The sequence below is a fragment of the Clavelina lepadiformis genome, chromosome 6 (assembly GCF_947623445.1).
Source record: "Clavelina lepadiformis chromosome 6, kaClaLepa1.1, whole genome shotgun sequence".
Lineage (NCBI taxonomy): Eukaryota > Metazoa > Chordata > Ascidiacea > Aplousobranchia > Clavelinidae > Clavelina > Clavelina lepadiformis.
This window is the reverse complement of record NC_135245.1, coordinates 1,307,724-1,331,900: the sequence shown is the minus strand read 5'-3', so window position 1 is coordinate 1,331,900 and position 24,177 is coordinate 1,307,724. Positions and strand designations below refer to the sequence as shown.

Sequence of the window (24,177 nt, the reverse complement as noted above, 5' to 3'; positions counted from 1 at the left end):
TTCATTTGACAAAAATCATTTTAATACAGAATCCTTGCAATATCTGAAGAAGCAGAATATTAATTGTGTATTTCCAGCACGCGCACAGCGATTGTTAATCGTTGCTTTTAACACAAAAGCAAATAATCAAAAATAATCATCAAAGACATTAAGTTTTACGGCAGTCTGCGGGTTTTCATTTCATTGCTTTATCCCAAACTTGAGGCATGATTAAGCGCAAGATACTAGATAAGTAAAACGAAGTAATAACATAAAATATCGCCGTGAAAATTGATAAACTAATCTTTTAGCAAATCGGACGGTCCACTGGGGTATGACGTTTATGACGTCACAAGTCTGATAAATTTCTTGCAAAGCATTGCGCGCCGAATTGTGTGCGAAGAGCTTCCATTCGAATCTTCAATGACGACATATTTATCATTATGAAATTAGACAGGTAGTTAAGCAAAATTCATCTTAATTTTAGTAGTTTAAGTTGCGATTTTAGAAACTGAAAATTGAAGTATATTAGTATTGATAGAAAATTAACGGAAAGTTTGGAAAAATTAACCGACATCTTAAAAGCTTCGCGATCCACGCGTGTGTATTTGTGCTTTGAGGTTAATCTAACTGATTACATCTCAAAGCAGGAAACCCAAAGCTTGACCGCAGCTGAAAGAGAGACAACCAAAAAATTTAAGCGCCTTTTCGCTCCGATATTGACTCATGTTCTTTTTTATGACTTATAGCAACGGAAGAGGACGTGATGGCCGGCCATGGTAAAGCATGTTTGTTATCTGTCGCAGAATTATAAAGCAAGCTTTCCTGGATAGGCCATTTTAGCTTTTAAACTTTAATGTTGTAATAGCAAAGCCGGAAGGTAAAATATGTTGTCAATATAGCATTTGGACGATTAACTAACTGTACATGACATCATCAACGTTTCACAAACAGACGTTGCAATTGTAAATACATAATCCAAACACATTACCTTACATCAGAAAAGAATTTACCAAAAAAATTTCTGACAAATTCAATTGAAGCAGGAAAGTTAAGTTGTATGACAAGCTGTCAAAATTAATGACGTAAAATGTCTGGAAATCTCAGAATTGTTGTCAACCCAAACTTCTATGAAGACTTAATCGAAGCTGTGTGATGTGCAGGTAAAATCCAACCTCACCATAACCATTTTAGGCTACAAAGTTTGCATTTTGTTAAACTGCTTGTTGCTGCACCTAGGCTATGAGTCACGTTTGCATCGAAGCGTAGCGGGAAGCCAACCGATGATCCATTTAGTAGCCTACTCTGTTATCTTAAACGAGCAAACCTTACACCAAAAGTCAGCTGTTTTCATTTTCAATTGACCCTGCTAGGCCGAAAAGTCAACAATTCGCCTGTAAAGCGTTACCACGTGACTTAACTTCGCACGGTTGACTGCACACAAAGAATAGCAACGGCTTTCTTCTGACAAAACGAGTTTTTCCTAGACAAGCACCCTGTTTGATATATATTACTTGACAAGTTGGCAAAACCTTATAAAATTTAGGGCTTCTTTCTTCCTGGATATAAAGACTTACGATCGTCAGTTGCTGAGTATGAGAACTACAACATCCATTTGTCGTAAATCATTTTGTCCACCAGCCTACTTTTATTATGTAACAATTCCTGTTTTCGGAAAAGCAAAGTTCCTTAACAGTGCCCTTTTCTAAAAAAAAACAGTCGAATCGAACCTTGCATTGTTTCAATGAAGACAGTCTGAAAACAAACCTTGCAAATAAAAACGATAGAAATGTACATTGTAGGAACAATCGAAGTTAATATTATGTGGGAAAACATGAAAATAAAACGACAAATAAAAGATAAATTATACATTAAAGGTCAAGCATTTTCTTTGAAATAAAGTAGAAAAAACTAAGGCAATAACATAGGATAGATCAATTCTATCCTTGCATAGAGAGGCATAAGGAATGAAGAACATTTGGCACCAAAATTAAAGCCACACAATGCTTATAATAAGATAATCACACTTTCAAGACGTTTATTTGAAAAAAAGACATCGTCTAAGTAGAGTTAAAAAGCCAGAAAACTAAGGTTTCCTGTGCATTGCATTCCTTTGCCTGTGCATGGCTGAGAACTCGCGCACAGATACCAAAATGCGGTAGTTGGTAAAGATCAAACGAACGAAACCGAGACATCGTTTTAAAGATTGAAAATACTCAGTGAGCTCGGGTAACTCGAGATTCTACAAGCGCATTTACTCTGTTAATCCAAGATGTGATTGATTAACTGATGCGTTTGATTTGGCCGGGACCATATGCTTGTGAAGGGTTCAGTGGGTAGGTAATGTGATCGGCGTTTGTCAGTCTTACATTAAATTTACTGGAAAAGCGGCACAGAGCTACAAAAATTACTCTTCACCATTGCATGCAGTAACCAAAAAAGGAGAGAGAAATTAAGAAAAGTCTTTGTCCTACCGTTGTGTAGAAAAGCTAGGAATATATGCCCGGTGCTTTGCGTTTGCTTGTCACCGCGCTACAAGCTCTTTTGTGTCCTTGAAACTTGAGAGCGCTGTTGTGGACTGGCCAATCAACAGCGACATCTTGTTGAAAGGGATACTTTGTCTGGGGCTGCTGGGTCAAAACAGTCCCGATTATACCGTTGGTTAAAGGAAAAGAAACTCCACTGGATCTCTCTTTATCGCCGTAGGCTTTCAGGCCCACTCTAACCCCTTTCGAAAAAGAATTTCCAAATCTAGTTTGCCCATTTGTCCCTCCGCTGTGTTCCCGCTCCAATTTCCGGCAGTACAAACCGGGAGCAAAGGCTAGAGGTTTAGGGGAAAACCCCGTTCTGCCCCCGAGACTTCCAGAGTTATTTTTGGCGCACAAATTAGTGACGATTCTGTCCCCTGGATGCTGTTCACCGGACCCGGTGCGAATAGTGATCCGATTCACTGATTCAGTAGCAAGTTGCTTCCCGTTATATGAAGTAACTGGATACAGGTTGGAGGCGAGAGCCGTCTTGCCGCTGTACATGTGGATCGGGTTACGGTGCAGAGGAACAACCACCGCATTGTTGTGGCCGCGAAACGTCGAATTAATGACAATAGGCGGGATGACATCGTCAGTCCTTGGAATGAGTTGCTTTTGGAGTTCCAGGTTATGCCTGACCTTGTCGAATTCCTAAATCGGAAAAAACGAGTTTTTATTAAGTTGCAATGACGAAAAACACGAAACGTGGTTGGAACAAAACCTCACTAAGAAGTCAGGTTGCATCGTTTATCAACTTTCAACAGTCCACACCAAATTAGGGAACATACATTGCCACGACTGCCAGACATGTTTATTTATTTATCAGTGCACAACAACATAGTAGTAGGTGATAGGCGGCCACAAAGCGACAACACCGACAATAATTGGCCGAGGCCGAGATTGCCGATACTTTATCTATAAATTTACGAGGTTTTAAAATTCAGCAAAAATAAAGATAAAAATCAGCGGTTATTTTGACAAGGCACGCATTGTAGCGACGGCCTGAAAGCGATTAACGCAGCGAAGCGGTAAATAATTTCGCGGTCTCTTGGGGCAAATTTTGCCGCTAAAACCGTTTGCAAAGTGAGCTCCTGATCTTATCTCTCTCGCGCTCGAAAAGGACCTGATCACTCAGTTTATTTCGTAGCTCTTCTGCGGCCTTGCTAGTTGGCATGTTGAAGTAACGAGCCGCGCCATAACCCGACACGCCAGACGCTGTATTTGGTTTTTTTCTGCCCAGCCTATACTGGACTGAAAGACTGTCTTTCTTTAACCTAATAAAGCTGTTTGGCGCCGACAGTGGATGACTGGACGCTGCAGTTGATGATGTCTTTCTTAAACAGTTGTTTCCGTCACTCGCTGGCCTGTGGCTTGCTGAAATGGTCCGATGCCACGCCAAACTTAAGTTTGCCGGAAAATCGCAAGAGTCACCTGTATGTGTCTGGCGCTTGCAGTCAAAATCTCTGCGCCAGTTGAATTGCGAACAAGTTCCAGGTTCCTTGGTGTAAGCTGTATCTATCACTTTACTTTTCTGCCTACAAACAGAGAGCGAAATTCTCTCCGATTTCTTTGCGTTTTCTCTCGCTCTGGCATCTTTGACAAACCACGTTTTGCTTTTGCTTCCGTGGCAGGACAGCAGCGCTGTACCGAATACGTGGGAACTTCTTTTATGAGAGACCTCGTGCACTGGTATCGACATACTGGTGATGTTACACACTCCCATAGATAGGCCTGAGTAATAGGGATTGCTCTGCAGAAATATAAGTATGGTTTTGCATCTATTGTAGGTGTACCTGCGTGCCCTTGCATCGAGCTTAAATATGAGCTGAAAACATTCTTCGCTTGAAATAATACTACCTTGTTGTAAATCGCGAATTACTGCGATCATAGTCGTCTATCTTCTATACTTTTTTACTAACTGTTAAAGTCTTTGTTTAAACTTGAGTATTTTGCCGGGTCATAAAAAAATGTCTTTGAATTCTTTCCGCTACATTATTTAAAATTCAGGGAAAACTCCCTTAATTAGTTATTTTGATGACGTCATGAAATCTGTCCCGATCACGTCACGCATGACCAAACATGCAAATCTTTACCTGAGGGAGGACGCTCTTCGTGATGCCGGTTGTACCGGGAGTGCAGTGGAGGAGACGATGGACTTGCTCCACGACGCCCAAGCTCCGGATCAAGGAGTCTCTCTGGAGCAGTCCGCTGATTCTCTCCAGCTCTTCATCTTCGCTGATCTCGACTGGTTTCGATGTGTCGATCGACGCGCCAAGCTCCGGACTGATCTGCCGAGTCAGAGTCTGCGGAGGAGGAAAGAAGAAGTGATTGATCTTGGGGTGATGACCTCTTTAGAGGAAGTACAGCAAGTTGTTATCAACATTCATCGAGCACCGCAAGAGCTTTTCTCTTTACGTGCACCACAGACCGCCAGGTGTTTGAGTCAGGCAAAAGACTTGACATTTTTGTGATAAAGAATGTTTTGAAAGTTTTCTTTTTGTGGAAAACTAAGACCAAACTGGTGACACTTTTGATAATTTTTAGCAACGAATGAAACGTTACTAGCAATTTAAAATCGAAATCAGTTTGAAGAACAATTTAAAAAAATTTTTGAAACTAGCGATTGGTTAAACGGCACCGCCCAATCAAATGACGAAGGAATTTTCGACAAACCCGGTCGCCGCCATTCACAAAACTCCTGTCATACACTGAGGAAATCTTAAAATGTTGTGATTAGCGCACTCAGTGTAGATAAGTAATAAGTTAAGGTTCAGGCAAGCAAGTGTCAGATATTCAATGAACGCGAAACGGGTTGTGCCACGAAAGGGTTTTCCTCACAGTGCTCTAGCAATGAATAAAATTTAGCAATTCGAAATATTTCAAAATTGTGGTAAACAACATTTCACATCGAGGTGGGCAGATTTCGGTCGTCATTTTCAAATGAAGAAAACATGCGCAGTGGGGGGTATTTAATTGGCTCGACTTAGTCCACTTACCATAACGTACAATTTTATTTTTAAGTCTATCTTGAGAAGCATTTCAGTTACCGTGTACTTCGACCGCTGCAGAACTACGCTAAGTTTGTTAAGGAGAACTTATCAAGCTTAACCTTAAAACTTGATCCGTTAATAAACAGAGGAGAGCCTAACATTTTGGGATTTAATTGGCGTACCACTTTGCCTCTAGTCTGCAATCTGTGCTTTAAAAGCGTTTAATTGTTATTTACCCTGCAAATATCGCGCGTCTAGTAGATAGTTTAAAATTATAGACATGAAAATAAACACGGTCGATAAACGTAATGCCAATCGCACCAAGTTAACTGTAACGATAAATACAAATAAATTCTAAATAATTGAGAATTTTATTACTTTAAAACAGCATACATTATGTACGTTAGCTCAAATTTATTTTTGGGTTGTTTAGCTCGGAAAATATAATTTAATACGTCACTGACTGTGAGCTGTCTCGTGACGGGCCGATGGCGGAAAGGTACAATGCCGGATTGAAGTTTCCGTTCTCCGCCGGATTCGCCCGCTTCTTTCTTGAGATCCGGCCGGTATGGACGCCCCTTCAACATTGCTTCTCTCTTCTCTTGTTTCATTCTGATCTCTTCCCTTTGTGCCCTGGAAGATTTTTGAGGGATTTGTCAGAAAATGGAAAGATCTTAAGAAGGAAATTTCGCCGTTCATTCTCTTTTGTTGAAGGTGACCTCAGCCATCAGCGGTTTTCACAAATTATTTTACACGCATTGTTACGTCACGGTGTTTCCCATAACATGTGTAGACAGGTCTGGTATGTTGTGCAGTTGTTGTCTGGAAAACTGACCAAGACATGTCTCACGAAATGGCCATAATACATCATCCCGCATTGACTGGAGTCCACAAAGACTTGATTGTTGTGAAAGAAGCTACATTATGACGTAAATGATCGGCTTACGGGCACTTACATATGGTAAGTGCAAATATGTGCATAAAACGTTAACCAGGCGATAAAAAATTTGAGATTTCCGAGATAACCTTCAAAAGGTCAAGAGAGACTAAGAAAGACTTCTGCTAAAATGCTAAATGAATCCAGGTTCGAGGTTAAATGGCGGCTTTGAGCTTCATCGATCTAACTGACTCCCGGCATTATTCGATATTCGCTTTACAGGCAGCGTAAGACTAGATTTAGTAACTGTGCAAACTGTTGAACTTGTGTAAAAATAATAACATCGCTTAGTTATACACCAAGTCCATACACAAATGCCATCAGCAGCTCGAAATCATCATAATAAACTTTGTGATGTCATAATTAACTTACTTAGCGGCTTCTTCGCGGGCTTTCGCGGCGGCGGTCATTTGGAAAAGGGAGCAACTATTCTCGAAGTACTGGTTGTACTTTTCATACCCCGGTGCAGGGTAAATTCGTCGGAACCCTCCCAGATGATCATTCTCGTATTTTTCAAGAGACTCTTGATACTGTTGCTGAGATGTCTTTATCTCTTCAAGTCTAGTTCAAGCAAAACATTAAGTCGATCTAATTTTACGGAGTGAATACAGTGAAAGTAGGTTACGCAGCTCGTTGTTACTTGGAGGTTACTTATCGTTTTTATCAGTTTTCTATGAAGCTTCTTGGAGCGGTTTTTAATCCGGTATTGAGCGCTATAGAAATACTTAGTATTATCATTATTATTAATCTGGCTACCCTTAACTACAAATAGTTTTACCTTGATTCTCTCGACTTTGGTTTTGAAATCAGTCTCTCCTTCACCCGTCTACGGTCCTCCTCCAAGCACTTCTTCCGATCAACGGATCGCAAATCTAGGAGGTTGAGCGTGTCCAGGAGGAGTCCTTCTTTCACCTCCTTGTCGAGTTTTGCATCCGTATGGAAGGATGGAGAGTGGTTGACCTACAGAGGAGGAGATGAACCAATTAACTGGAGTTTTATCTCATTTTTTTTCAAAAAGCGTTGTCAATTGTTTGATTGCATGTGGGAAAGGAAACGTTGAGTATTTTCAATGTTTATTGCGACCGGTTTCTACTGAAGTTATGAACAAGGCGCTTGGAAGACGCAATCACTTTGTACAGTATATGACTTGGTTAGGCTTTTAAAGCAAACAGCAAACATTGCTCTGTTTTTGTGGAACTCCATGAGCCGTACTCGACGGCAAATATTTTTTCATAAAACAGGCAGGAATATAGGGATATAGTGGTTACTTTTTGTTGGACTACTGTTATAACAAAACTTCCGGTAACAATATTTGAATATAATATCGGCTTCAACGCGGTTGTATTGTTAAAGTCACGAAAGTAACAATAAAACATCGCTAAATCAGTGAACACATTGCAGCAACTGCCCATATCATGTAAACAATTGATACAGAACAGTGAGGTCAAATTACAAACGCACAATGGAGAGAAAGGAAGAAATTCGATTTGTTTCAAAACCAACCAGAAAAGGTCGCCCGTGTTTTCTCTGTTTTGTCGAAGAATAAACTTCCCATCGTGGATCAATAGCCAAGAAATACACAACTAAGTATACAACTGACCTCCAGTACCCAAGCCTTCATCTTCTTATCAAGCATTACATCAAAGCCAAGAATTTCAAAACAGGCGCTTCCACGAACGTGATTTGGGAAGCAGGTTCGATAGTTGTGTTTTAGGATTGGATGAGCTGATATCAAAGTCTTAATAACCACGTCCTGGCAAATATAAAAATATATGTGAGGTTTTTATGTTTGTAAACATTTTAGGCCTTTCATCATCTGGTCTTGTAAAAAGGCGCTTTAGCTATCTGATTCAAAATAACAACTACAGTGCGATGAAATTAGTAAATTATTGGTAAATACTGAAGTCAAACTGAAGAAATACTACAAACGCAAACAGTTATCAATATATGTCTGAGGTTTTCATGTTTGCAGACACTTCAAGTATCCCAACAACTTTAATCATAAAAGTGTCATCCTGTCTAATTGCTTCAAGCACCTCAGTTATACTTGTGTCCTGGTGCAATGTGTGAATACTGAAGGCCTGCTCAGTTTATTGGACTGTATTGGACAAATATAGTAATATCATACAACAAAATAACACCTGTCAGCAATCTAAATTGTCTTTGGTGTGAAAACAGAGCTTTATTGAAGCTACAACATGTCACGTGTGTCTTGTGGTAAGTACTATCTACTTCCATATCTACACCGATGACATTTCTCAGGCAACTACCATGTGACGTGATGAACTGTGTATACTTCAAGCCCTTGTATACTGGTATATACAATATAAGTAACCGACACCTACCATGTACATATAAGTATGTCATAATAAAGTCTGTGTTACCTCAATGCTGGCCCACATCTTTGGCACGTCATAGCCATGTTCATCTAACCATTGACACACGGTGGCAATTTTTCGTTTACTTCCGGAAACATCGTCGCGAATAAAGTCGTCGCTGTTTTTGTTGATTGCGTAATTGGTCAGGTGCATGCAAACTTCATCCTAATGAAATAGTTTCACAATCGAATTTAGAAAAACACAGCTTAAGATATTGCAATATTCTGTTTTGAGGTAGGTAGGAAGTGCAAGGTATCTGTATGTTAATCACCAAGTTATGATTGGTCGGTTCGCAATATTTCTTAGTTGCAAATCTGCCAAGACCCTCCTTGTACATGAAGATTCTAAGAGGGTCACACGAAGTCACCAGAACATATAAACGGAAGTCGAACTTAAAACCATCAATGGTCAAACACTGGAATAATAAGAAATTTAAAGACTCCACCAAGCATGAACCAAGAAAACCATTGATCAAGTAGTTATTGATAAGACTACATAACACAGAGATAATGCGTTACCCATCAATATCAGTAATATTGTATGTGGGTTGTAATGCATGACTGTGTGAATTGTACATTTCTTAGCGCTAACGTTTCACCAAACCTTGTTGACATACTGCTGACATATCATGTGTTCACCCGGCTTGATGTCTTTCGCATTTTTGGTCAAGAATATTCCTCGTCCTTGGCAGCCACTTTCTGGCTTGCAGATGAACGTCTTATTCTTCTTTGACCGACAATAAGCTTGAAAATCGCTGAAACTAGAAGAGAAAATTTAATTAAAGTTGAGAAAATGCGAATGAATCATCTTTAAATGTTAAATCTAGTCACATCTATTTAGTTCATGGTGTAAGTGGCAACGTACTAGTGAACAGCAAACTTGTTTTGCATCAAGATTTCTTCACGAAAAGCAGCGAAAAAAGTTGTTAATCAGCATAAGTTTTGCTATGTAAGTGGTCAAATATTTACTTACTCTGCTGGAAAGCACCAAGTTTTAGGAAAACAATTGTACTCCTTCGGAAACAACTTATGAAGTCGATTAAGATTACGAGCGAGAAAATCTTTTCGACAAATCTCGTTCATTCCAGGAAAATGATTGATTTTCTGAAATATTAGACGCCGTAACATGAGTACTATGCCAATCTTTTCATCCATTTGCACAACTGTTAAATCTGTTTATCTAACCTACCACACAAAGTACAAATTGACTATTATTATTGGAACTAAGTCTAAAGTAAACATGGATAAGTTGAAGTTTATAAGGTCGTACGATGATAATGGGTTCTAGAGAAACCTATTCTTTGATGGTACAAAAGCTTTTCCTTTAATGGCACCATTCAAAAAGAGATTTGAAAGATATGTTTGCTTAACACACAATAAGACTCAAACAAAAACATGAGCAACAACAGAAAAAGGTGGGCCATTAATTTGCTCTTTACACAGAAAAACTCAAATACATGTGAAAGCAAAAAAATGTAAATAAACTCTGTTTGTCACAGTTATAAAATTTGAAAACTCATTTAAATCCAATTTGAAGACTTGTAGAGTGTTAGCTAAGCCATTAATTATACAAAAAAGCCTTCATTACAGTCAGCTGAACAACTTTCCAGTGACTAGGTAAATATCATAAAAGCAATAATATGTTTACTCCTTTTCCAAGCTTTACTGTTACTATTGTAAAATTAGTAGAATGTGCATTTAAGTGACTGGGACAAAAGTAAAATGACAACAGTGTTTACCTGGAAACGCTTCATTTCCATGACTCGATCCAACGAAACGGAATAATCAGTCCAAAATATGGCCCATTCCTCATCCTCACCGACTTCTTTCATGCCATATCTTCTACTCATTCTACGAACTATGGAAAAATAGTTGATACATTATCATAAGCAAATTTTCTTTGATGATTTCTTTTTAACAATCATTTCATTGCAGCATTATGAACTTTATATAGCATTTTTAAAATACACAACTTACCACTGTCATACTTGCAATTTGTCGTACAAATACCAATCCATCTACGAAAAAGTTTTTAAAAAAATCAGAAAGTTTGTGATTAAATAAATTCATGTAAATAAAGTACAAATTTTAACAAAAAATAAAAAAAAAACATTTTATGAACATACTCACAAAGTAGTGACAGTACATTTACATGGTCTTGGATAACTCACTTTTTCTTTTTCTTCTTCTTCTTTCTGGATGGACTGGAACAGGTGATGGATGCTGCTTCATCACTCTTCTTCACATCGGATGAAAGGTCTTCACCAAGCACTTCACCGTTAACTTCCAGTATGCCTTCCGCCATCGCTTTTGAGCGAGAGGTGTTGCAATCATTTTCATCATCTTCCCCTTCAGCTTCCACTTCAATTACAATTACTTCAATTCAATTGCAAATTTTGCAAAACAGGCAAACACAACCACACAGTCAGTATGTGGTACGAATGCTAACTCATTATTTGCACAAATTATATTTGGTGTAGAGATTGCTTGTATATCTACATACGTGTATATTATGGTTATGTGACAATTCAAACCCGGACAATTGAAACCTGACAGTTCTAACCCTCTTAACCTCTAACCTTCCAACACTCTAACTCTGCAACTTGAAAATTCTGGGTTAGAATTGTGGCTATATTGTATATAATACGTGTAGAAAACAAACATACAGTTGCTGATAATTTCGTCTTCTGTGCATAATAAGTCCGAAGCAATTTTGGGCGAGGGTGGAGAAGTTGCACTGGATGAACTTTCAACAATTGAGTCCTTTGAATTTCTCTTTGTTGTTTGATACATCAATAATGACGAACTGATGATAGATGAAGTGTCCACAATCGAGGATCTACTAATTTGAGAGTCAGCGGCTTTTAACTTTGGCATCTGTTCCGAAGGGGAAGTGTCAGCCGGCAAGGCTGAATCCAATTTTAAATATAACTTTGAAGTTACAATGTTATTGTTTTTAGAGTCCGGATGAACGTCATCAATTTTAAGATCTTTGAGCCCAATGCTCAAAGAATTTTCCATTGTTTGAACTTCAGTCAGAGTCATATGAATTCCGAAGAAATAAATAATAACACTTATGATATAAATCAACTTTCCTCGTCTTTAGCTTTTAAAAAGCAAATTCATCATGAATTAAAAAGTGAAATATACTGGTAGTCCTTTGCATGATTTAAAACAAGAATAAAATTCTGCTACATCTAGCTCATACCACAAAGTAGCCTATAGGCCTGTACAATTTTTCTACGTGACAAAAATGTTATTAAATGTCAAATCTTTCGTATCAACTGGCTACACTAATGACAAATAACCTATGAATTTCTATTTCCAGGTAAAATACTGTCAATTTCTTTAAATAGCCTACCGGTACTTCAACCAATCAATCAATATATTTTTTTTATTATTGGCATGGTGGGTACAAAAATTTAGAAGTAGTTGTTAACATGCGCTAATGCACGGAAAAAGTGACAAAGCCGAAAAGGCTTGTAGGGTAGTGTGCCTGAAAATACTGATGACAGTACTTCTTTGATAACAACTAGCACGGCCACTAAACCCAACCCACTTGAGCTTCGCATGACAAATCTGTCAATTGAAAACGGCGTCAAGTGGCAAGGTAATAATCTTTGTAAAATAGACTAATAGTCCTACAGTTTGACTGTAATATTACAGTAGCTATAAATATTAAAATGCTAAAATGAAAAGCTAGACAAGCCATTATTAAGTACATGGTCTATCATGCAACTACCAAGTTGGCCAACAATAACTTTACGGCGCCAGCAACACTTCACGTTTTTCAAATCTGTCTGAACACTGCACTAAAGCGAACGTAGGCTATGTACTTCAAATCAGACACTTCAAACACTTTCGCCAAGTGAGAGCTCTGTCAATAGTTGGCTGCTTTAGTTGCTAGGTTACTTTACAGCAGAGTTTATTGTATGAATGTTATGAAATGGACTTTCATGTTGCACAAATCAAAAAAATAATTTTTCCGTACATTTTGCATAACAAAGTTTAAAAATTTTAATTTTTATTTATCTCAAGATAAAAAAATTTTAATTTTTGCAAAATATGAGTAGATAGATATTTAAATATCAATATATTTTCAAATATTGACCAACTTTAAAAAATGAACGGAAACACAAATTTTTCCTCAAAAGCTGTAGACATCTTATACAAAACCTCTAGAATATTTGTGATACAAATTCTAGCAAATGATGCAAGGTGTGCTTTTCGTACAACAGTTAATATATGGGAATGTAATTGCACAGATGTTTTCGTAACCAAAAACATTTTCTTTCAAAAAACAGCAAACCATGAATTGCAATATGTGTTTGATTTTATCCATGAAAAAAATTGATTTTCAATAAAATATTTTCTGTGCAGTAGTTTAATCAAGTAGTAATGTATCGCTGCTTATGTATCAAATCGGAAAATCAATCAGGTTACAAAGGAATGTTTCTTTCTATACTTCTAATTTTCAGTTGAAGGTAGGTTAAAAACATTGTAATGAAAGTGGTATATTGGTACCTTTGCCTGAAAGGTTTACCCACTTACACTACAAAGTCTGTTTCCTTGTGTATATCTTAACAGTGAACTTTGATAGACTTCAGCAGTAATGACACAGGAATGACTACTGTATAATCTGATTATATTTGAAGCTTCTTTGAACGAATACATCAAGATAGAACATTATAACAGCAACAGCACAGAGACATGTTGCGGCGTTGAACGTACGACTGAAAAAAGACTGAGTAAAACAAAATGCACGGACAAGGGAACAATCGATTACGTCACGCAGTGTTATGCTTCACTGATTCCATAGATGAGAATTCTATGCAGTACACAATTTTATATTACATTAATTGATATATTTATCACATAACCTCCCCCCAGAAAATCGCGTTAAAATGTAATTTTAAAGCAATTTTCTAATCATGATAGAAACAATTCTCGATAAGCAATAATTAAAACAATAGTGTTGATAACAAAAGTCAATATAACACGTTAAATGTAGATCACATAACAATAAACGTTGAAACATAGTTACAATACAATTCATATTGGCAATACATTCGCAAAAAGATAGTAATATGTTTTCTGTAAGTCATACAGCAAAATTAGTATACAAAACAAACAATGATGACATTTATGTCACGACTTTAAATAGAAAACAGAACACAGGATGTCATTTGACACACAATGCATTAGCTTCTATGAGCATATTCGCAAAATTAGGAAATCGTCAGCAAATTTTTCATCTCACGTTTCTTCACGCCGTTTCCGTAAACAACGTATGGTATGAAATTTTTGTATGCTCACGCGTTCTGATCAACATAAGAGAAATTTGCACTAGGCATTTTCAAACATAAGACCATTCAATCATATTACAGCGTCTGGTTTTCCCAGTGTAGCTGCGTGAATATTTCACTTGGAAATACGCGTTTTGCAAAACATATATATAAAATTAGTCAAATACGTTTTGTAATTGACATTCAACATAGTGTATCGGTGTTAGCCTTGGGCATTTGTTTAACCTTCGAAAACAACCGCTATGTTTTAAAGCATAACAAAATAACACAAAGAAATATTTCTCCACGGCATGACTTAAACCGTTTAGAGATTATGGCCACTAAGCCACCATCATTTAAGGTAAACTACACAATAACGCTATAATATATATCACATAGAGAAAAAACAAACAAAAAATCATTACTGAATGTCCAAATACCGACAAAGTGTTTTCACTGGAGTGCTTTGTTCGTCGGTCATTCTTGCATTCGAAGTTGGTCGAAGTCCAGGCGATTCTTCGTCACCGTCGTTGTAGTTGATTTGTTCGAATATCATATTGTCGAGATGTCTGTCGGCTAGATCCAATGAGTGTTGTATGGGTTGTGGATGAGACATATCTTCTAGTCTGAGATCACTAGACTTCTCTCAACCTCAAATTTAATTGTTCATAGGTTGTTCCCCAAAGAAAAGCGTAGTTCTCAGCGATTTCGGCTCCACCACACTTGTAATGGAAATGTCTTCTTTTATCGTCAATTCGTCCTCACTCGGCTGCACCAGTTTGTAGTGAAAGTGGTATATTGGTACCTTTGCCTGAAAGGTTTACCCACTTACACTACAAAGTCTGTTTCCTTGTGTATATCTTAACAGTGAACTTTGATAGACTTCAGCAGTAATGACACAGGAATGACTACTGTATAATCTGATTATATTTGAAGCTTCTTTGAACGAATACATCAAGATAGAACATTATAACAGCAACAGCACAGAGACATGTTGCGGCGTTGAACGTACGACTGAAAAAAGACTGAGTAAAACAAAATGCACGGACAAGGGAACAATCGATTACGTCACGCAGTGTTATGCTTCACTGATTCCATAGATGAGAATTCTATGCAGTACACAATTTTATATTACATTAATTGATATATTTATCACAACATATTTTAGAAAATGTTTTCAAAAACAGAAATTCTTTGACAAGTTAAAAAAATGAACGCTGCACAGGTTTTGTATCGGTATGCGTTTTGTTGCAGCATGGTATTCTTTGTAATATGCTGTAGTAGGCTGGCCTTCCCCCGGGGTTTATTCTTTTATTTGTTTGACATTGCAAGAAAAACTATCTTTAGAACATTTTAGAAGATTTTGTTCTTTTCCGGCCAAATTTCGAAACAACGGTCGGTGTTAATTAAGCTACTTTGTGGTCTTCACCAAACATTTCCTGAACTTCGAAACAAAATCCTGATGTCATAATGTTTAACGTTATAATAGTTTTTACAGTATTTAAATATAGCAATTTCGACACAAACGCACTTGACTACGCTTTTACATTGCAGCCAGGGTGTCGTACCGGATTTAAAACTGGTCTATTTCCGGTTCAGGTTTCACAAAATTTCATTTCACCAATTCCACTCCGGTTCGGGTTTGTATTGAATGCACAGTTACACTTGGTTCCAGGTTCAGGTCCTGTTAACTTGCACAAATGAAGTTTGGCAGGTCTCAATTTTATGCCTGGTAATTTCCGTAATTAGGCTATTCTCGTCAGATGCATTGCCCAAGTAACACTGTTTTTAACTTAACAAACTTTATTACAAGTGAATAGGCTTAATTTTGGGCATGTAGACAATTAAAAAAGTGCAGTAATAATAATAACAAAAAACACGTTTTTAATAACTTTAGGTTGCAGTTAACGTACTTAACAAGTGCTAACTGTAGATTACCAAAAAAGTTGACTCCAGTTCGGGTTTTTGCTTCGTTGTCTTTAATGGTTCAGAAAATTTAACAAAGGTCTACCGGTATAGGGTCCTAGTTGGTTTCTCAAAAACATCCGCTCAAATAAGCGCTTTAAAACTTAGGGATTGGTTTGACACTCTGGTAAGCGGAAGAAATAATATTTAAGACCCGGTATCCATGCGTGACCGAGACAATGGGCATTCTCCAGCTGGTCTGCTACGTTTTAGCATTGGTTTTAGTGTCTACTGGCTTTAATATGCTTGCAACATAAACAGCAACTGATCCTGGTTCGGACTGCCAGTTGTTGTTTTAATGAAAACCGTTATGAGGTATCGTACCGTCGTTTTTCTATGATAAAAATGTGTCGGGCAGATCGGTGTCGCAAATTTGTCAACGAAAGTAGACAGAGTTACGCGATTTATTTAGAGTGGGACAAAAAATTTTGGGTAATCGATAATGACGTAACAATACCCTGTGATGAAAATAATTTCCGGAGCCGAATAAAAAAGTTTTCAAACCCAACTGGATTGAAAACTCCCGGAATTCTGGGCTGTACAAAAAGCATTGGAAGATCCTGTGGCGCATATCAAATTTCTTTGTCTACTATCCAGTAACTGTTTGGCGATTATAAAAAACTATTAAATTAAGAAAGGTGAATAATAATATAAATAAGGTAATAACGCCGGCCAAATCTAAAAACATCCCAAATCAAAGAGTAGAAAAATGTTTAAGTTAATTCATTAAAAACATAACGTTGCAAAAGTGCAACCTTCATACACACAAAACTCCATAAACATCTGTAAGCTATCCATAAACAATAAGCGAAGTCATTAGGGTTCGTTGAACGAAACCACGGACACCAACCGCATCCACAGCCGTGGTGCTGTTACGTCTGCTGTGAGACTAATCTGACGAGCTAAGATTGATTCAACTTCCTAATGCGATTACTTCCCAGTATTGAAATACCTCGTTAGGTCAACGCGCGACAACATGGTGACGTCATTTGATTTCTCTCTATCGAAGAATACATGAACAGGGATGGAATAAATTGTCGATGCGCAACCTGGGAATGAACAATGGAGTTTATTTGCAGATTTTGCGTTAAAATACACTTAACAAAAATCGACTTTAAATGTCTATTCAAAGATTTTTGGAGAATTAAGCAAGCCTGTTGCATTTAATCTTATGGAACTTTTGCGCTGTTGAACGTTGCAGCTACTATGGACGATGAGTTGCAAAGAAGAGTGCGGCGGTATTAGGATAAAACGTACAAAAAGACCAATTTAATTGGAAGTAAAAAAAAACGCAAAAAGACGTCCCGGCGAGCACAGGGTGTGCATTGCGTACATTAGAAACATGTGTTTACAATACACAAGGCCTGTAACAAAGCACTTTGTCACGTACGATGACATGTCATTGGATAAATTGAAAGAAATCTATCTGCTAAACTACATAGAGGTCTAAGTGAGAGCAATTGCAAATAAAAGATCTCAAAGCCACATACCCAGACCGTTGACGAGGCTATTTTGTCCGGATAGCAGCATATTAATTATAGGAACAAGGCTAATATAATTAGGCTACAATGAACGTCGGAACAGGTTTAGTACAAAACAACAAACAAAAACATAAACTGTGTGCACTTAGCCATTATAGCTAGGTTCGACTTGTTCATTTCATACAAGTAAAAATATAACAAGAAGCAATGTAAAAAAATTTTAGGCGTCCTCATGAGCCCCGCTGTCGTCGTCTCCATAATCCTCGTTGTCGTCTTCCTCGTCGTCATAATCGTACTCGTCGTTGAGCCCGTAATCGTCATCATCACCGTCATCATAAAATATATCGGTAATGTCTTGGGATGCGTTAGAGTCTTTGCTCGACAACCGGGTCTTTATACAGTATTCGGACACGGTCAGCGGCACAACAACGCCGTCCTTCTCCGCATCTTTTCTTGAGTCCTCTACTTGCTTTCTGCCATTGAAGAGAAAACAATTTGAGCGGCTTGTTGCGACGTGGTAACTGCTGTTGTGATGACGCAATCGCGAAAGGCCAGGTTAAAATATGGCAGGTCAATAGTAGGGCCGAATGTTTATGCCTTTGTGTGAGATATTAATTCCAGAGATGCACGATTTAGTCTACTTTGAATTGGTCCCTTACAAAAAAGTTCATGCGCTTGTTTAACTTCCGTAACTACTTCTTTACTTCCAGAGACATCACGTCAAGAAAATATATTTAGTAACGCTACGTTGATGAACAAGCCAGCACAATTAACCTCTCTTTAACGTCTTAGATTTTGTATTTTAGTGCTAAATGTTGGTTTTCCAGCAAAATAATGAATCAGTGAAACTGAATAAAACATTTATAACCAAATCAATATATCAAAATTGCCAATACTGAGTTAAACGAGTGTCAGTTAAATTTTATTAAATATAAGCAACTGCGGAGAATGTAAACTACTATAGACATAAGATAAACAATTGGTAAACTTCAGCAGTTATTCTGGTTATGAACAAAATGAATGAGCTTTGTTTGAATGTTTCGCGTTTCGCTGATCTTTTGAAGCCCAAGTTGAATGTTTAAGCAGTTTAACGTTCACGGCCCAATTAAATTAAAAGATAATAACACTTTGAATGCAACAATTTTAAATGGATGGAAAAGATATTGGACATTCACAATACCTGCTGAATCAACGTTTAATGACTTTCAATTTGCTTATGACAGCACTCATGTAAAGTACCCAGTTCAGTACACGGTCTATTCTATAACCTACATGTACAATGCTTTGCATCTTAAAAAGCACAATGTTTAACGTATGTATTTAAGTGTTACACAATCCACACCACTAAGCACAAATTGCCCAACCTAAGTCAATATATGTTTACTTAATTGTATAATACATAATTAATCTATGGTTTGTGTCTAGATAAAACTTTTGAAAATAGTAACTATGATTGATGTTAGATTACTGAGTAACAAAAAATTTTCAATCACTTGAAACATGATAAGTTTTTGGTGGAAATGGTCATATAAAGCAGGTGGTCATATTAAGCGGATTCTACTGTACAAGCATAAGTCAGTGTTTCTTGTTATAGTGAGGAAATACCCTGTCTATGAGCTTCATGCACCCACGAATATCATCAAAATATTTTTAATAATTTACAACCAATAAAAAAGCGACGATACCAATACCTGATAATTTCTTCGTACTCTTTGTCACGTCCTTTTGACTCCTTCCATCTTCTATACATCACTGATGCATCAACGTTTGCAGGTGAGTAGGTGTTTGGCTCATTTAGAAGAGAAATGACACTCAGAAGAATAGTTCTACATGATATACATCGACATCAAATAAATTTAAAATGATTAATCGAAGCCAATTTTGCTGAAGTTGCTGAATATGCATAAATAAATCTTTTGTTGAATAACAAAGCCATTACGCAATTTGCTTTTGCACAACGTACCTAACAGACTGGGTTGGGTTCCATCTTTCAGAAGGGAGTTCCCCACTTTGTGGGTCATTTACTGGTGAATGTAAAATTGAAATACAGACTTCACCATTCTGAAAATTATTGATAATATTTGCGTAAAATGCTTCAAGTAATGGGATTTTAAAGTGAAATTACACTGAAAAAACAAACCTAAAAAATTAATGGCACTACATATATATCAATAAAAACATTTTTTAACCGTATTTTAACTTGGTTTGTCTGCACTGGTAGGTTTAGTCAATTTTATTTACATAAGGTATTTGGTGAAGTATTTATGATACAACGATAAAACTAGCTATAGAGCAAATATCGAAAACTAGAAAATGTGACAAACCAGAAAGTCAGAAGCCAAGTCAGGATGAGAGCATTTTACATACCAGTAAAAGTAAACATATTTTCAAGTGTATAGCCCTATTAGCCAATGTTAAAACATCATCGCTGAAGTAGCTTATGTGCACGTAAACAGTGTGTGTTGTGGAATATTCCACCTTTATTTAACATAGAAATCATTCGACTGTTTGCATGTTTCCACCAATGCTACGAAAGTTCACTCTTAACCGCATCAACCTGACATTTTAGTATTGCCAAAAGAATTAAATTATTGTGTAGTTCATGTTACTCCCTATTTACTATGAAGAAGAACTTGTAAATGAACAGCACACATCTCATATTTACCTCATAAATGTTGGAATGGAACATTTTCGTGATGAAACGAAAAGTTGGTGGAGAATAAGGGTAATCATGGGAAAACTTCATGATTGCCTGAAATTTCATCAAAACAATAACAATGCTATGACTATGCTAAAATTAAGAGCCACTTGCTAAAATAATCATAAGATTATGAGCTATTTTATACACTTTAGCTCCAAGAACAAAGTCGCTTTAGCATGGATTTACATTAAACATGAACGTAGTTTAGTAAATACAAATGACTACAATCATGCAGAACCAACCATACCCTAAAATAACCTCCAGCATACAAAGTATCTGGTGGCCCATAAAGTCCAACTTTCCATTGAAAAATATCGCTATCATCCACCAGGCCAATAGTGAAGCCTTCCACTGGTTGCTGTTGAAGCTTTTTAAATTCAGTTTGAAGAATTTTACTACTACTAGCGCTCATAGTCGTAGTCATAAACTGTATAAAAATAAAATCACTATTTTAATTCGACCACAAGGGGAATAATGTCATAGTTGTGTAATGAAAAGTCTGACTTCTTCTTGTACAGAATATGAATTATTTTTTTCTCAATAAAAACACAAATGAATTTGGTAACGGGCATTGTAAAAAAAAAGAGATTAGTTGGATATCTAGTGATAGAAAAAAATATGCTATTCCACTATTACGGTGCATAGAGTTAAATCCATGTGACAACGGTATTAGAAATTATCTTCACGTACAGTAGAATGCTGCCAACATAGCAAAGACTCCAACAGTACTTGTATCGAAGTTGTTTAAAGTTTATTCTGCTTGAGCAATCTATTAAATCACCGCAACTTCTTCGTAGACACCCAATTTTAAAACCACGCAAATCAATTAAAAATTGAAATAATCTTACGCAAAATTATGTTGAAATATTTATTTGAAGTTAGTGCAATGAAATTAAAACAAACCTTCGCCATTACTTCATATAAAACCACATCAAAAAGACACCAATGATGTAATGGTAACACACTTTGTTCTTTTCAGGTCAGTTTATTTGATGGTTTATTCAAAACATCTATAAAGGAAAGCAGTGGTATCCGTGCATTACCGCGAAACGTTCTTGTTGTAGCAGACACAGTTATGAGAAACGATACAACTATTAATAATTAATTAATGAAGCTTGGCAAAACTGCAATAATTTCCATTATTCCCTGATTTCATACGTCTTAAAACTTTTCTATATTTATCCTTGATGCTAACAGAATCTTTATCTTAAGACTGTAATTCAAAGAAATAAAAATTAATTATTATATATTGTTTGAAGTATAACGTTATGTATGTGCACATGAATTGACCGTTATATCAGAAAAGAGAATACACATGGTTGTCATTTATTAGTAGTAGTTTAAATGTTCCATGAATTATGACAAGTATCAAAGATTTAAATTTGTTGATGAGATGTTTGTGTATGGGAGTCGGTTAACAATTCCATATTCAATTTTAATGGGCAAGAGCTTAAAACATGCATATCAACATATGAAACATCAACACCAGGCCAACCATGTCTTCAAATGATAATCACATATACAAATTTTATAATGCATTTTCGGAGGTTTTTGTTCTAGTGGTAAATTAGATGAAACCTGGGGGCTGCGATCTTTATGTTCTGCCTTTCCATATATGTTAAAATTTTATTGCAATAACTTATTGTCTCGGCTTCAAAATATAAAAGGTCAACACCAAGCCAACAAAGTTAGGCTTCACCAACATTGAAAATTTTATCACAATAGATCTGGTAGTTAATATAATTCTAGTTTCTTTTAATAGACTGTCAACACAAAAGTGCACTAAGCTAACCCAAGTGCTATAGACTGTAACTTTAGTTTTATAAGTGTGTGCGGAATATCAAATTGACAGATATTATAACCAAATGGTGCAACACAGCAATAACGTGACACACACGAAACAGCTTCCACAATACAAGGCTAGCTGTTCTGATGCTATACATTCAGTGAAAACAAATAATTCCAAAAAAGATTGTTATCACAAAACTATGGCATATTCATCCAAAACCACCTTTTCCATCCCCAGAAATGTCTCGGACATTATGGTATATTTAGGCTACTTCAACGAACTCTAATAAAACTCACAATAATAATAATTGGCATCTATAAGGCAATGAGGTAATACTTCTGTAAAATGGAATAACTTTGATTGATTTCACAAGTTTCTGGCTAGTGATAGCTCTATAACCGGATATTTAATTATTACAGTTCTCAAGAATGGCACACTAGGTGGCATTACTAAGCGCAAAACAATCACGGTGATGTCATTGGTGACTTTTCTCAGCTTTACATTGCTAATTAGCATAGCCCTAGCAACACTGATTGGTTTTTAAAGATACAAACTGGACAGTGGACATGTCCATTTTGACCATCAGAGGTCAAGTTTGCACTACTCGACAGCAGTGTAGGCGTATTACCTGTAACCACAACAACACTTGCGTCTAATTTTGAATTTCTACCCAGGGCAATAGTGGAATGTAAGGCAGAAATGTTTGAGACTCAACAACGTGCATGCCAAACTCTTTCAAACTCCTGTAGATTTATGATGAACCAACAAAGCAAATTTGGTTGTTTGAAAGCCACATTATAATAAATAAACAAGGAATTAAAGGTTCAGTGCAAACCCCGACCCAAGCCCAAACTTGTGTTATCACAAGCCAGCAAGCACTATTTCTCAACGAAAACTGTCACACTTTTTAGTCAAGACCATAGGCTAGTGGAAACTGTGGCACCTGCTCGTATGAGTGTCATTCATAGTGGAGAGTGTGACAGTTGCACACACGGGATTCATCAACATGAACACCGTACTTTTTTATCTTCGACCAATTTATCATAAACAAACAAAAAACTGTTTGTTTGAACGTCAATTTATAATAAACAAGCAAAGAATTGAGAGTTTGTTATATGCCAACATGCCAAATATCGCGTTTTTGCATGCAAGTTTTCTCGTCGAAAACAACCATACTTTCCAGTCTGGAGATTTATTAATCTGAATGGCTAACTTTTTCGTTTCGTGCCAATGTATTATCTATAATGAAAAATAACAAGGCAAGTTGGGTTGATTGAGCGCTAGGTCTAATTTATAATACCAAAACAAAGAATTGAAACTTCACTACAGGCCACCATGCCGAAAACTTTATATTTTGCGCACAATTTCCATTCAAAAACAGCTATAGCCTACTTTCCAGTGGGGAGTAAGTGTTAATAAAAGCACAGAATAAAAAACTAGGCCTGTACTAACTAGATTAAAAAGCTGAATTATTAGAACACAAACAATTATGTTTTGATGTGGCAGTATGTTGTTTGACTGTTTGCTTGAGCTGAAACTGCGGTACGCTATGCATCTGAAGTTTTCCCAGCAAAATACCGGTACATATGCCTATCTGTATAATATATCTAGCCTATCCCACCTATCGAAAATGCCCCACTGACGTTAGTGACACTAATCTAAATCTAACAGACTATAGGCTTGCCTATCAAATAAAACTACTATACGCTTGGCCTTTAGTCATTTTTATCAGAAAAGCAAAAGCTACAGAATACCACTCTCCAGATTACTTTGCCGGATGCTTCTTTCTGGATGCAAGCAAGGTGAACAGGCAAAACTGTCTTCTAAGAAACAAATTTACCTCCTAATTTTGCATTCTGCCTTTTACAACAATCTTCCGCCCTTGAAATCTTGAGAACAGACTAAGAGTAGGCCTGGTCACAAAAAGCGACAACAAACATCCTTATTGTTGTGACTTCTACTTTCACACTTAGTCACATTGACGCACATAATTTGGTAATTTCACACCTTGAATAACTGTGAATACTTTTGGACAAAGACAATCGAATTGACAATCGTATCGTTTATGTTTTGCCATAAACTGCGCGAAGCGAAATTCGCGATGTTAACTGTTACGAAAAATGTAAAAAATTTTAGATCTTTAAA

General features: G+C 36.8%; 2 protein-coding genes across 4 annotated transcripts; both read right to left on the bottom strand.

Annotated features, from left to right (window-relative positions):
- Positions 1 to 1,705: 1,705 nt before the first annotated feature.
- LOC143463080 (tubulin polyglutamylase ttll6-like) lies at positions 1,706 to 11,978 on the bottom strand. 2 transcript variants are annotated; one of them, XM_076961449.1, is made up of 14 exons: positions 11,478 to 11,970; positions 10,983 to 11,172; positions 10,789 to 10,829; positions 10,551 to 10,669; positions 9,785 to 9,915; positions 9,416 to 9,572; positions 9,084 to 9,227; positions 8,819 to 8,977; positions 8,035 to 8,187; positions 7,213 to 7,394; positions 6,807 to 6,995; positions 5,962 to 6,130; positions 4,601 to 4,810; positions 1,706 to 3,158 (listed from the first exon to the last, which is right to left on the bottom strand). In XM_076961449.1, exons 1-14 carry the CDS (start codon positions 11,854 to 11,856, stop codon positions 2,469 to 2,471), a joined length of 2,913 nt encoding a protein of 970 aa, XP_076817564.1. In that variant the 5' UTR covers positions 11,857 to 11,970; the 3' UTR covers positions 1,706 to 2,468. The 2 variants fall into 2 exon arrangements, with proteins under 2 accessions (XP_076817564.1, XP_076817565.1); XM_076961450.1 differs by lacking the exon at positions 1,706 to 3,158 and adding an exon at positions 3,170 to 4,257 and having other exon boundaries at positions 11,478 to 11,978.
- Positions 11,979 to 17,111: 5,133 nt separating this feature from the next.
- LOC143462396 (ubiquitin-conjugating enzyme E2 R2-like) lies at positions 17,112 to 23,921 on the bottom strand. 2 transcript variants are annotated; one of them, XM_076960550.1, is made up of 6 exons: positions 23,787 to 23,921; positions 20,491 to 20,670; positions 20,208 to 20,294; positions 19,506 to 19,603; positions 19,234 to 19,368; positions 17,112 to 18,015 (listed from the first exon to the last, which is right to left on the bottom strand). In XM_076960550.1, the coding sequence occupies exons 2-6, from the start codon at positions 20,665 to 20,667 to the stop codon at positions 17,763 to 17,765; spliced, it is 750 nt and encodes a 249-aa protein (XP_076816665.1). In that variant the 5' UTR covers positions 20,668 to 20,670; positions 23,787 to 23,921; the 3' UTR covers positions 17,112 to 17,762. The 2 variants fall into 2 exon arrangements, with proteins under 2 accessions (XP_076816665.1, XP_076816664.1); XM_076960549.1 differs by lacking the exon at positions 23,787 to 23,921 and adding an exon at positions 21,147 to 23,723.
- Positions 23,922 to 24,177: the final 256 nt, after the last annotated feature.